Below are 14,747 nucleotides of genomic sequence, written 5' to 3'. Positions count from 1 at the left end.
CTACTTCAAATTATGCCACGATTGTCAGTTTCAATATGACTGCATCAACTCTCCAGCATGAAAGTTGAATAAATGTCATTGGCACAAAATAATTTCAATTTTTGTCATGGCATGCTATGAAAGAGTTACGGCACAAAGAACTGTGTCTTGCCTCTTCCTCTGCGCTGCCTTGTTTGGCTCTCCTTTCCTCTCTTTCTTTTTCCATATAGGGAATAAGGTGACCAACTGCTTTCTTCATAACTCGAGCAGACTTTATCACCTGCATAGATAAACAGAGTGAAAAAATAAACAGTAAAGATCAGGTATAGGAATAGCCTCAGATTTATCTTAGTTTTCTTTTATACCTATTCAAAGAAACAAAACTTCAATGGCAGCTTTGCAGAGTATCCTGTGGTAGCAGGCTGCTGGCCTTCCGGGCTAGGGGTCTACACATGACACTTGCTTTCACAGTGCAACCTCTCGGACCACTCACAACAGAATTGGAAGCAACAAACAGGCCCAGACTTGGAAGGTGCTAAACACAACAATTGTAATTTGGATCTTTTTTCTCTCAAACAGGCCCAGACTTAAAATTGCATTTCAAATAACGTAAAAACACTCAGGAAGGAAGGAAACAAACATGTAAAACTACATAAAGCAGTAAAGTTCCAAAGTAAAGAAAAAATATGGCTGCTTCTTAGCAGTACCCGAATTTTCACAATTCACGTGCTACATCTGAAAAAAGGCCAGCATAGAATGTTTTGGCTACTTTTTACAATGTTAGATTTTGCAAAATAGGAAAAGATATGAAATCCTTTTCTCATTACCTGAGGCAGAAACATCTTTCCAGCACCAAAAAGATCACCAACGATTTTCATGCCATTCATCAAAGGCCCTTCAATTACATTTAGAGGTCTAGGATATTTTTCCTGATTTAATCTAGCTTCTTCTGTATCTGCAGTGACATACTTCTCAATGCCCTGAGAAAAAAAATTGAGAAGCTTTTATCTTGCTAGAAATACAGCTTTTATTTAGTTGCCTTCTCCCCAGAAACAATCACAATGAAAGAACAAACATACTTTAGATACTGCTAGTCTTCAATAATACCTCAACTGCGTATTTAAAATAGGTTTTCTTAGGAAACAAGCCATGGTAGTTCTTAGACATATAAAGTTATTCAAAGCAAGAGTCCCCAGTATTAACAGGTTGGTTTGTTTTTCTTAAGCATGTCACAAGAAAAAACAAACATTCAAAGATTGCTTCCTCAGCACAAGTGCCACTCAGTGCACTACTATTAAAGGACAGAAAAAAATCCCAAAACCTGAAAGTATAAGCAGCATGTTGCAAAGTAAAAGTAATATGTTTCTACCAACACTAGCAGAATAAAATAGTAAGGGTCAAAGACTTCAGCCTGTGAAGTTTAAAGATAAATCACCACAATTTTCTCTGTTATTGAAGTTAATTAAATAGATTATTCATTATTAATTAATAGCTTTTAGAAGAATGGCAGTTGAAGAATGTTTAAAGCCAAAAGTATCCCTTAAACCCTAGCTGAGATCATGTGTCTCAGAGCTGATGGGTAGGATAGTTTTCTGCACAGATTCACCTTTATGAGAGCATATTCCAGCCTTTCCTCCACAGAACTTTTCCGCCACTCATCAGTCTGTACAACTTTTTTTCCTCCCTGGGCGTGATTCTGAAAAGGAGAGACAACCATAGGATCTTGCAAGCATAAAAAGCACAGCTACAGACTTTACTTTTAGAAAAGTGAGGATAATTTCAAGTACTGACCCATAAAATAATTTTAGATTATTCAAAAGGTTTTTTATATACATGCAAATCATATTGCAAACACCTGTGATGTACTACAGACACTTAGGGGGTCTACATGCCAAAGGAGTGTATACCTCAATGAAGATGTAAACAGAACAAAGAAAAAAAAAAAGAAAAAAGAGCAGTTTAATAACTTTCATGCTCTTAAAATGAATAAATGACTAATCCTAAGAGAGTTACTTCGGGGAACATAATTTAAATTGATTCCTGGCCCACACACTACACTTAATTTTAAAATTCTAATTAATTTAGCACTAATTCAGTTTCTGCTATAATAGGTTATGTTATTCCATATCACAGCTGTGTTTTCAATCAGGCGGCCTACTGCACTACTGTTTCTCATGCACATAGACTGTCCCAAACCCTCGCAAATTCTCTTTGCCTCACTTTGCTATGAATGCAAAGGCCAAAAGGGCTTCACAGTGCAAGAAAGCTTGTAAGCACCCATCCCAGGAAGGCTCGTGGAAAAACACCCTATCCATTACTTCAACCACAACACTTCAGGTAAGTAATTTCTTTTCCTCCCTTGGTTATTCAACATAATCTGACATCTTTCGGTCCTTCTGAACCTCCTATACTTTTCAGAGCTCATCGGCAAGTTCTTAAAGACAGACTAATGGGAAAAGTCATGGAAACATCTCATGGGAACAGAAGCCAGAACAAGTTTTCAGTCATGTTTATACAATGTTTTGAATTAAGAGTGTCTCTCTTTTTTGCAGTTGGGAACTATTTTACTCCTACAATAAAACTACCACCATGAATAAGAGCAGACATTCCAACAATAGCTTCCCAAACTTCTAGACCTAGGAGGAGTCATCATCCATTTCCATTTCTACTTTTCACGCTCCATTTAAATTTACATCCTGCCTTCCGCAGAAACACTGCCTTTCTAATTCCCCTTCTTTTTTCTCTTCCTCTTTATGCAAGTCTGAACACCCTAATGGTAAAACTCTGCTTACACAGATAAGATCACTCCCAGGTGAATTGCTTAGAGCACCATCTAAAGTTGCCTAAGCCCAAGGGATAGGGAGAGTCTTCCTGTACTGGTTTTCAACATGTTGCCATTGCTTCTAAAAAGCACGCACCACCATAGGGGAAACTACAAACCAAACTAAGCTGTGCACAGAAATAATACCTCCAGGAGCTACAAAATGGGTGCGCAAACCTTCTCTTGCACTTAAATCTAAAAGCCATCTAACCCAAAGAGATTTTTGCTGTATGTTTGGTTCAGAACAGGATTTCACCAATCGTCTTATGGCTGATAATCTGGAGACCTTCAGGTGTGTAATCTTTGTCTTTTATCACCACTGTCATTTCAGCATCTCAAAAGCACTAAATAGCTGATCCTCACTCAACATGAGTTATGTGACCTGGAAGCCTACAGCACAGCCAGGGACCGCAAACAACTACTTCACCTTTTACATATAGTCCAAGCAAACCATTACCACCAGAGAGACAGGTTTACTCTTTGTCTCCCAGAGTGTGCTTGTCAATTAAGCTCCAGTACTAAGATTTGCCTTTGTGGGTTGGCCTTTTCTGGTTTTTGGTTGTTTTTTGTTTGTCTGTGAGGGGGTTTTTTGTTTGGGGGTAGTTTGGTTGAGGTTTTTTGCTTCTTATTGCTTTTTTTTTTTTGGCGGGGGCGGGGGGGGGGAAGCACACCTATGCAGCTTGGTCTCCTGAAGCATATGAAGAACTCTAGTGCAGGATCTTTCAAGGCATGTATGAAATTGTAGAGGCTCAATTTATCACAGAGTTCACATTTTATTCTATATTAATAACTAAGCCACTTGTAGCATCATTAGTAACTTCTAACACCCACTGTTAGATTGCCACGTGCAGTTTATAGGCTGTTCTACCTATCATCAGCAGGGAGGTGTTAAAGACCAGGTGCTAAGCTAACTACTACTCAAAGCTTAAAATCGGAAGTTACCTGAGCATAATGTAAAAGTTTCTCTGTCGCATCAGGATCTTTGTTCCAGATTAGATTCTCACACAGCTGTAGCAGTTCCTTGTGGATATCATCATACACTGGCAGATTCCCAGCATTCACAATTCCCATGTCCATGCCATACTGAAAAAAACCCATACAGAATCCCCCAGTCAGGGCTGTCAGACATAGCTCTGCACATTTGCCAAGTGCAAACATATGGAAGCCAAAAGCACATCATACTTTAATTGCGTGATAAAGGAACACTCCATGCATTGCTTCTCGAATGGCATCCATTCCTCGAAAGGAGAAAGACAGATTGGAAAGACCTCCACTTATCCTGGCTCCCGGCAGTGTTTCCTGTAGGAATTACACGTAGATTCTTAGTAAAGTGGTTTCCAAAAAGGAAACCTAAGCAAAACATTCAGTCCATAAAACAGTTGGCCCCTGAGCGGCAGTGCATTGGCCATACTCCCTTTTTCTCTTCCCTATTATAGATCCTTCTAGTTACCCAAATTCATAAAAAGCAATTCAAATTTCTGTAGAAAACTATACAAGTAAAAGGAAAGATCCAGCCTAGTTATGAGCAAGCAACTACCATGGTTTCCATAGTCATAGGTGCTATTCTAAACATAACAGTCCTCCCACAGCAGCATTCCAGATTTTCTCCATGCAGACCTACTTATGGTTCTGCCATCCCCCACTTCTCCGGAAATGGGAGCGGCCAACCTGCTCACCTATCTCAGGAGCAGGCTGTAGCTTAGTAGCTACCCTCTCAGGTGCAGCCTCCCTTCCAGAAGCCCTGTGGGGTGTTCAAGCCCCAGACTGCTACTGACAGAGCATCTCCAGACCAACCAACTTGCCTTGTGAAACACAAGAGTGCAGCTTCCTTGGCTATATTCAGATGATGCTCTTCACTGCTGTACTTCCTTACAGACATTTTGGCTAAATAAAGAGTCAGGTTATTGCACAAATCCCTTCCACAGTAACAAAAATTTTATTAATTTAAAAAGGCAACTTTCACATACCTTCAAAGAGATCCTTTTAGCTAGACCATGAATGTGATTGTTACCTCATTTAATTAATACAGTATATTTACAGTAGAGATAATGGATTGAAATACATTTATAGAACTATTTGAAGTTCTTCCACTGGAAATACAACAATATTGCAGAACGGCTGCACTTCAGAGGAATAGCCTCCCTTGCTAATATAAAATGTGTATCATCTTGCAGCAGTGGAGTTTTGTTGTTGTTGTTTGTGGGTGGGGAGGTGTTTTTCTGTTTTGCAGTGGTCTCAGCAAAATACTTCAAGTTAAAATAAGCTTACAACTCACTTTTATGGTTTTAGTTGCATTGATAAAATTCATGGCATACAGGTTATGTTCTTCCATTCCAGTTCCTATGGTCAAAATATTAGGGTCGAATATTATATCATTTGGATTGAAGTGCACTTTTTCCACGAGGAGGTGATAAGCTCTGGAACAGATTGCAATCTTGGTTTCTGTCTCTGTTGCCTAGTGGAGAAAAAGAATTCTGACATGAAGCTTACAGCCAACACAAAAAATAAACTCCCCAGAAATCATTTATGGTTCCAGTGACTCAAGACTGAGAATTTGAACATCACAAATATTAGAAAAGAATTATATATAAAATAATTTTGTATTCAAAATATCACCACACCTGTACCTGGAGTTTTGATTTAACTCATTAAAAACAATTTTGTTCCTCAACATATCATCATCCTATGCAAAGTTTAATATGTGGTTTTTGACATAGCTAAATTAATTCACAAAGATTCCACTCTCATGCAAAACTCAGCTTCAGAACTAAAAAATTCTATGAAGGAAGAGTTCAGCATGGCTGAATAGCAAGAAAGACTCTTGTGCTAGCAGAGCTACACTTAGAGCAGTACTTGGATTCCTCAAACGTGAGCAGCGTAAGAAATGCTTACATATCCGGGTCAAAACTATAGCTAAGACTATATAGACCTCTTTAAATCACTTGTGGCAGTGAAACAAAACAATTTTGTCTTGCACAAGAGTAAGAAAGCCTTGTGCTCTAGAAGAAAGATACCTCTCCTTTAAAGTGGTACTCACCTGCCCCACTTCATCAAAAGCCATGACAACCACAGCTGCTCCATACAACTTAATTTTCCTTGCTTTCTCCAAAAAGTCTTCCTCACCTTCCTTCAGACTGATGCTGTTTACAATGCATTTCCCTTGGCAACATTTCAAACCTGCTTCAATCACTGAAAAATTTGAGGAGTCAATGCATAACGGCACCTGTAAATAACAGAGAAGTAAGCCAGGGGAATACATACAAGTTATGAATTAGAATTCCACATGCTATTTGCCCATTTGGACACAAAAACGCACACAACATTAATCAGCATTTATGAATAAAGTTTCCAGATGGTATTTGTAGATTTACTTTGCTTTAAATGCAAAACTCAGAAATTTAACTCAAGAGCTTCTATGGCAACTCCATCACATATCATATAGAGACCTCTACTTCTCCCTGTATTGTCTTGTGTTTCTGAATTAGATACTCATTTTTAAAGAATGTACATTGCAGAAGTAAAGCATCCTATAACCATAGCAATTTTAAGTTTTATGGAAAGCAATACCGTTATGCACTGACAATATATAGATAATGGCTCATAAATGCTGCAAAAGGAACCTGCATTCCACTTTTCTAACATATAGCATATATTTAGCTGAAATCAGATAGAGAATGTTAAAACCTTTGTCTCCCCCAAAGGCTTTCCTATTACAGTACCTTTTCCTCTTGGGGAACACCTACATCTGCTAATTAAGCACCTAAACTAGTTACTAAATAAATCAATATCAAAATTTTCTGAAAGGCTATTTCCAACTCGATAAAATGCTCTTTATTGTGCTTTGGAGTGATTCAATTACAACCTTTGCAATATCAGGTTCTGAAGAAATCAAGTTACAAAATCTGGTCATTGCAGCAGGGCCATCCAGCATCCCATCATCCATATTGATGTCAAGAACCTGGGCCCCCATTTCAACTTGCAATTTGGCTACACTCAGGGCTTCCTAAAGAAGAAAGTAAAAACCCAAAACAACAGTCAGTAGAAAAAAGCCTAGTCATTCTCAGGATAACATTTCACTTCTCCAAAATAAGCATGCAGCCAGAAATTTAAAAATTTATAAGACATCCCATAAGAGATTAAGGAAACAGTCTGTGATGTACAACAACATAAAGAAGTTGTTAGTATGGCACAACTGATAACTAATTTGTTCATAAAAACATGACACTAGAGACCTAATGTGCTGGTAATGTCACTGATTTGAGACAGTTGGTCATATGCTTAATTGAATGATTTAAGATTTGCATGGTAACAAGGACTTCTGACTGCACAAGATTACAGGAAAACAGTCTCCGTGATGGTATGAAAGAAGGGTCTTGCATCACAAGCTCTGCTGCTTTATAACACAGGGTACTTGATTTTTGGAGGTTGTTTGTTCCACATTTTTTCCAGCTGCAGAATAATCACCAAGTGCTAAGAAGGAAATACTAAGGCTTTCCCTCCGGCCCACGTAATTATCTGAACTCCCATGTCTGTTTGCTTTCTCTTTTTTGTCACTCTGCAGACTGAGGAGACAAAAAAGAAAAAGGTTTTTAGTTGCTCACAGTCCCTAACAACCTGTGTTTAAAGCTCTCTTTATTTAATAGGTCTAACCTGATTCATTACTTCCAAGAGCTTAAAAGTCAGACTTCCTAAAAAGCAATCTAAGGCTTTAATCTTGATTGCATCAACTAGAACAGCAGAGCATACTCTGGGGCAGAGTCTCAGCTCTTAAGAAATGTCACTTTTCTATTTGTTTGAATGTTACAGTAACAATTTACACAAGTAAAGAATCATCCCTCCAGCCTTTTCGTTTCTGCCCTGCAGCTGTTTCAAGAAAGCAATTACCTTCTAAGCACCTTTTTCTGTAGCAACTCACACATAGCATGCTGGAGCAAGCCAGTGATGAAAGTATATAAAGATTAGATGCAACCACAATGCTGACCAGGATTGGAAAAGGTAGAGAAAGAGACTGAGGGCTGCAGAGTGCCACCCAAGTGGCATCCCAAGTCAGATGTACCCCACATGTTGGAAGGGAGGGATTACATCCCCTTTCCTTCCTCCCTCCTCTGTAAATCCATCCCTAGATACAGCACAGACCAGGACATCTTCTAAACCATTATCAGCTGTGTAACTTAATTCAAAACAGAAAGTTACATTTCCTCTAACACTTGTCAAAAAAAACCAAACCAAACCATAAAAACCCCCACCCTTGTAAAACCCTTCTCACAGATTTATTAGCAGCTGGTAAGTACATAAACAAAGGACAGTGAGAAAGTAAATTCTGTTTTCTTACTCTTGTAGCTGGTGCTTTGTGCCAGCAAAACAAACAACTAATAACAGTGCAATGAATGGAGCAATGAAAAATCAGACCATCAGCTATAAAGATTATTGTTAAAACATATACTTCATAGTTGCCTGCCATGATGAGTTTAGCAAACTTCCGTGATCCTGCAACATTACAGCGTTCGCCAATATTAACGAAGTTGGTGTACGGCCCAATCCTGAATGGTTCCAGACCTTAAAAAGATATTTTTGCACATATTTGTAACAACAGAAAAGAAAAAACTGTGTAATAAAGATAAAATCCCTTTTCTAAACTGTGAAATAGAAGCATCTCTCTAAGAATAGTGATTTCTCAGCACATCAGGTTGTGCACAAATCTAATGAGTAACTAGCAAAGAAATGCAATGAAACAACTTCCAACACACATGCCAAAGGTTTCTATCCTTCCTCAATGACAGTCAATAATTTACCTGACCCACAAAAAATAACAGCCAATTTGCCCAATATAAAATGACATGCAGCTATGATTCTTTGGACATCTATGCGTATGCACATACACACCTTTTCTCAACTTCCAACTACGTTACCTCGTGACTCTACCACCACCAGAGAAGCAGCCCACTGAATTGACTGACAAACAAAGACCCCAGTTCAGAGAAACAAGCCAAGTGGGACCCTTGGGTAGCAGGCAACTCAGAGGCAAACAAACCTTACCGCAGAACAGAATAAGCTAATGCATGAAACCACAGGCCAACCATGATTTATTTAATTTATGCTAACTTGATTCAACTTTGAGATTAAAACACCAGACCAAAGAGAAGGTACTATATTACTTGGATACATGGCCCAAAGGCTTAAAAGAAGGCCTGGCTGAGGAACCTACAGATCTAGACTTTGCTAAAACAAAAGACATTCTAGATCCAGATGCGTTGCTGGAACACTGTCCCAGTACAACTGCATTGACATCTGAGGCCACATAGGGCAGTGCTCTCACAGCAGGTGAACAAGGATCTCATCCCAGCTCTGCCATCAACTGTAGTCAAATTACCTGATCCCTCTGTGCTTGACCCTACCCTGTTGCAAAGTGAGGACCAAGATACTCACTCACCATTACAAAGTGCCTGAGATTTGCAGAGTAAAATATGCTAGCTTGGTTATATTATACAAGATTGCAATAAGATGTTCCATTAATCCTTTGGCCAAAGCAGTAAGATTTAGATCTGGTTATGCATCCGTAAGCTTGCTGGATTCAGGTAGAACCAGAAACTCACAGTGCCATTCTGCGTAGCAGAAAACAGCAAACAAATTTATAAAGGTAGGTTGCATGAGCTATAAAGCTCAAACTGTTACACTCTGTTTTACCTGACAGCAGCATGTATCCTTCAGAGAGAGAAGGTGGAACACGAGGCTTACAGAATTTCACAGCTTCAGCAATTTTCCTGAATTACAGAAAGAGGAAAGTAAAATTTTTGATTAAAATTAAACCACTCCAGACAAGGCTCAAACAGAATATACTACACATATACCTACGTCTCCAATTTAGCCCTGTAGCAGACAAGACTAATTAGCTAGTTTCACTTTGTGTGACCCAAGGCAAAAACATACTCCCAGAAGATCCCATCATAGCTATTTGCAGGGAATGTACAAAGCTGAGGATTTATCAAATACAGAATGTGAGATACTATGCCAATGGGATACATGATGGATACCAGAACCAGTCCTCAACCACACTGTTTCCTACCATATTAATGATTTGCTGAGCAATTGTTGATGATTGCAGGGGAAAAAAAAAACCAACACAAACAAACAAACCCCAAAACCCAAAAACAAACAAACAAGCGACCAACATTGTTCTGTGCTGAGTCACATTTCTCAGATGCCGGAATGACTTGTGGTGTTGATGTTCACTTTCTCTTCGCTCCAGTCAGGAGTGACACATGGTGTCCTCTACATGTTCACATACCACCTCTTCCCAGTTTGTAAAGTGAATCACAAAAGCCCCTGCCCTTTCAAGCCCAGGTGAAAAAGGGATGTGAGAAAGAGATGAAATGCTCCTTCTGACTGGCCAGGACTAGCACCAGCTGTACAGCATTCCCAGATCTCCTGTTCAGACATTTCCTCCCCACACCTTTCTTCCTTCTACTATCAAAGGAAACCTTAAGTCTCCCCTTGTGGCTAAGAGTGCCAGAAAGAGAAAGAACGTACAGCATAAGGGAGCAGAGATGGGAAGTCTATTCTATCCAACAGCAAAGAGGGAGGAATATTTCCACAGCAATTTTAGATGACAAAACAGCAGAGGTGTAACCCTTGTTCGAACCATGCCTCTACTCATTCTTCACAATACATACAACTATGAAAACCAGGTTATTTCTACTCCATATATTGCTGCTATTGGCATTCAAGTGATCCATCTTTTCAGGAAACTCTGAGGCAAGCCATGGAATATTGCTCCACAGAATCAGCACTTAATTTACTTCCCAGTGCACCTACAGTTGTAGCTCATGAGGTACCTGATATGTGCTGGTGTAGTACCACAGCAACCTCCAACTATGTTGACCAAACCATCCAAAGCAAAATTCTGTAAAAGGGAGGGAAAAAGAATTTTGTTTCAAGTTAATAAAGGTATCTTTTATACCTATATTTTTTTAGATATACATTTATATATTTTTTCTCCATATGTTAAGCAATTCAGGGGGATCGCAAGAAAAAAAAATAATCAGTACTATTTCTTCTCTTTAGGATTTGTTTTGAGATGTGGATTCCCAAGGCTAACCAGCAATTTCAATACCTAATTTTAAGAAACTACATTTGAAACTGGCCTGTTTTATACTGAAACCCCACCTGAAAATTTGGATGAGTATCAAAAACTAGTCATACTGTATTATAAAATGGAATTAACGTGCAGCAGATACTGCATTCTTGCTGACACATTGCAGCTTCAGCCACACAGTTCTGTCTTGCACAGATCAAGTGGCACATAGAAGGACATCCTGCACTGGAACACCACCACCATCAGCGGTTCTTATACACACAACAATGTAAAATTCTGCCAAGTTCAGAAAAACCACTCAGCTTTTTGAACTCCCAAATGTAAAAGTAAGAACACAGGAGTGCAAATGAGTAACATCCACAGATGTTACTGCAAGAAACGTACTTAGAGTAGGACATGAAAGTAATTAAGGTTTTCAGAGTTTCCCAAGTAGTTTTTCCTAACCTGGTATCTCAAATCACTATCATTCAGCAAATTATCTATAAATAATCCAAATGACATGTAGAGCTATTGGGGGGGGACAGGACCTGAAAACAACAAAACCAACAAACCACAATACTGTAACAAATACACATAAAATACAAGCAAAGAATTCTAGTCTACTAGTATGTCAAATATGACACACTCACAAGAAATATTTCGTACCTTTATATGCTTGGCAGTCACTTCTGGAGTTTCATCATAACCACCAAAAGTATTGGGAAGACCTTGAAACGTAATTTTTCTAGTATTATAATTTGTTTAAAGCCCACAAGAACAGAATTAAATTCCATAAAAGACATACTTAAAGTAGCTACACTTGTATGAGGACCAAAATACTCATCACCCTTGCAATCATTACTCAATAGATTATTAATTATGCAAGAGAGCATTCTGGGTTCACTGTCACAGAACAACAGTTACTTTCAGCAGTTTAAAATATTCTTAACCTCTTTCTAACAGTAAAAACAATCACCTTTTCAAGCTAATTGAACTCTATCATTGCTAACAAGATGGAATGGTTTAGTGACATTTCATCTCCGTGTAAGCACAGGAATATGTGCACCAACACACCTGCGTTGGGGTAACAGATGATGTAGGCTGTTGTACATTTTCCAATTGTTTCAATGAATGGTCGCATTTCAACGGCTCCTAAAGCACAATTTAAGCCGATACTGGAAAATAAATTTTCAAAAATTATTTTGAGATAAAAAACACCTTTTACACACAAAACAGACAAATGTTAGTGCTGGCAATTGCTAACTCCTGCAGTCCTCTAGAACATAACCAACCTGATCTCCAATTTCTTTAATCATCAGCATCAATACAGCAAGACTGTGCAAAAGGTGGCAGAAAAGCGCAAGGGGGAAGGGGCTGGACTGAATTGAACTGGGAACAGTAAATCAAGATTTCATTCAAAATCCTGGAGGAAAGTGGCAGCATTTTGACAGCAACTGCAGCAACATGACAGCTCTGTATTTTCTAGGTGAGAGAAAGAACAAGTGGAATGAGAATGACAGACCAGAAAGGAGATTTGTGCTACAGGAAGAAGTATGAAAAAAGGTTGAAAAAGCAAGACCTGTTTCAAGCTGCTAAATCATCATTTTTTTTTTTAAATTATACATAAATTATGTCAACCTTGGAAGAAACCAAGTGCCTCCCCCAAGATGCCTCAGGGCAGCCCCAAGCTTGGGCAACTGAATCTTCTACGTATTAGTAACCAAGACAACACTCCAGCAGAAGTATTTTTACATGAATAAGGTTCTCAAACAATTTTACCAGTATATGACGTACAATCATGTTTTCTTTCATTCAATGACAGATACATAAACGTGACTTGCACTCAAAATGTCTAGACTGATACTAAAAAGGGAAATATCTCTTTCAGAAAGTACGTGAGACATCTTTCACATTATGCTTCCTGATCACTTGCACCATTCTAGAAACCATCTTATGAGCTCTGCAAAACTCATAAGGTGCTCACGGTGCTGCTGGAAGAGGAAGATGTAAAAAAGATTTCTCCTTTCCTGGAGTAACGGTCTCAGAGAGAATACAAGCTAACACACTTAAACAGAAATGGGTAACAGCCCAATGTCCCAACTAACTGAGCCACAGAGGCTGCCTCAGAGATAGCGAAGTTAATAAAGCGCACGCATGCTCACTTAGTTTCCCAGAAGTCAAAAGCAATAAAGCCCTGCACAGGACTGGGAGCACAAAATGTTTTTATTTTTTTAACTTTTCTCCTGTTTCCAAGGAGTAGGCAGGGGCTTGGTAACTGCACAAGTATTAGCAGCAAATTCTTGCAGCCAGGTCCACTTGTAGGACAGAATGACAAATCTTTGAAATCTGAGGGGCTCACAGCAACATCCCAAACCAGGGCCTTGAATATCACACAGTCACATACTAAGATGAAACAATACACAAACCCCTTCTTCCAATAGCTTAGGGATGGGTTTGGTTTGGCTTTTTGTTTTGTTGGTTTTTGGGAGGGGTGGAGGAGCATAGATGTTTGTTTTTTCGAACAGCCAACTCCACCTTCCAAGTGTTTTTTCTAATGCATCTCATACAGGCCATTCTATTTAAACAGAAAAACTTTAAAAGAACCCTTTTATTCTCATTTCCCTATTCGGTGTTTACATACATTTAAATTCTTCATACAGATCCTCTGGATACAAACAGCATGCACAGGGAATGCACAATTAATTACAGCAATGAGGTTCTGGAATTTATTTCAAAGTGGGGGCTCCTCCCTCAGGATTTTTGAAGGAAAGCAAGGTGAGAATAGTTAACAAGATTGTCCTTATCAAATGCAGATGAATGCAATGTATTTCAAGTCATTCCATTTACAAACTTCCAGCTCACACTCCCCACACCCTCTTTTTAAGCCCTCTCCTCTATTAGGCAGCTTCATCTCTCCCTTCCACATTTAATATTCATCTGTGTCTGGTTCTGAGTACAAACTCACCTGTCACTCTCTTTACCTTACCAGAAAAATACTGTAAAAGCAGCTAGCATATTCAGCAAACAAGCACTTCTTGATGTTCTCACTTGACTTACGGGGTACTGGCTCTCCAGACTGCCTGAATGACTACCCACAACAGGGGTTGCTGACAAGTATACCTATGACCACACCACCATCCAGGCATTACCTGTTTCAAAACTGCCAAGTCAAACTAAGCACAGACATGCACATTTATTCAGAAACGAAAAATAGCTTCTGTGGCCAGTATCATCACCCCATAGCACTCAACAGCATCATGAAAGAAAACATTGGAGAAAAGCAAACAATTAACCATGCCTTAAAAGCCACCAGCCTTGAACCAGATTTCTGGTATGCTATCCCTGCTACCCTAGTGTAATAACCATCACACCCTCATCTTAAACATCACCTCCCTCCCTTGCTCATTTCTTCACAGCAGTCATGCATCAGCTCCTGTGAAAGCTAAGGAACCACAAAAAACACCACATTAGGGCCCTAAACTTGGCGGATGTCATCTTAACGCTACCACAGTAGAAACAATCACAGGATCTGAAATAACACAAAGGGAACTTATGCCACATATGAGCATCCTTCATAGCAAGCAGCTTGCCACACATCTTTCAGCACTTACTAAGCACAGTTCATGAGTTTCTTAGCTATTATCTCTATCAACCAGACACAAAGCGTGCACTTTTTTGGGGGAGCGCTCCAAACCAAACTGACTTAAGGACAACACATCACCCTAAACAGGACATAGAAAACCCAAATGGAAACATGTGAACACATATAACGTGATCGCTAGGATACTACTATTAATCAGCTTTTCACAACCCGAAAGCCACTCCTTACCAATTTGGCAACGGAAACACCACTAACTGCAATCTGCTCCCACAACT

At 39.1% G+C, this 14,747-nt stretch overlaps 1 protein-coding gene across 8 annotated transcripts in view; it reads right to left on the bottom strand.

Annotated features, from left to right (window-relative positions):
• The window catches only part of MTR (5-methyltetrahydrofolate-homocysteine methyltransferase), a 51,442-nt gene that overhangs the window by 20,927 nt on the left and 15,768 nt on the right, over window positions 1-14,747 (bottom strand). For 7 of the 8 annotated variants that reach the window (XR_008576557.1, XR_008576559.1, XR_008576558.1 and 4 more), the window contains 13 exons: window positions 11,946-12,046; window positions 11,538-11,599; window positions 10,633-10,700; window positions 9,485-9,561; window positions 8,244-8,356; window positions 6,663-6,803; window positions 5,838-6,023; window positions 5,076-5,255; window positions 3,983-4,099; window positions 3,743-3,883; window positions 1,586-1,675; window positions 807-959; window positions 152-259 (listed from right to left, as the gene is read on the bottom strand). Coding sequence is in view for 5 of the 8 variants with exons in the window: in XM_054821891.1 (XP_054677866.1) it covers window positions 152-259; window positions 807-959; window positions 1,586-1,675; window positions 3,743-3,883; window positions 3,983-4,099; window positions 5,076-5,255; window positions 5,838-6,023; window positions 6,663-6,803; window positions 8,244-8,356; window positions 9,485-9,561; window positions 10,633-10,700; window positions 11,538-11,599; window positions 11,946-12,046 (1,537 nt within the window). In the remaining 3 variants the exon portion in view is untranslated. Of the gene's footprint in view, window positions 1-151; window positions 260-806; window positions 960-1,585; window positions 1,676-3,742; window positions 3,884-3,982; window positions 4,100-5,075; window positions 5,256-5,837; window positions 6,024-6,662; window positions 6,804-6,835; window positions 7,363-8,243; window positions 8,357-9,484; window positions 9,562-10,632; window positions 10,701-11,537; window positions 11,600-11,945; window positions 12,047-14,747 lie in introns of those variants that run through there. The other variant, XM_054821896.1, reaches the window with a different exon arrangement.

The sequence above is a fragment of the Grus americana genome, chromosome 3 (assembly GCF_028858705.1).
Source record: "Grus americana isolate bGruAme1 chromosome 3, bGruAme1.mat, whole genome shotgun sequence".
In the NCBI taxonomy this organism is placed as follows: domain Eukaryota; kingdom Metazoa; phylum Chordata; class Aves; order Gruiformes; family Gruidae; genus Grus; species Grus americana.
This window is presented reverse-complemented; position numbering and strand designations above follow the sequence as displayed.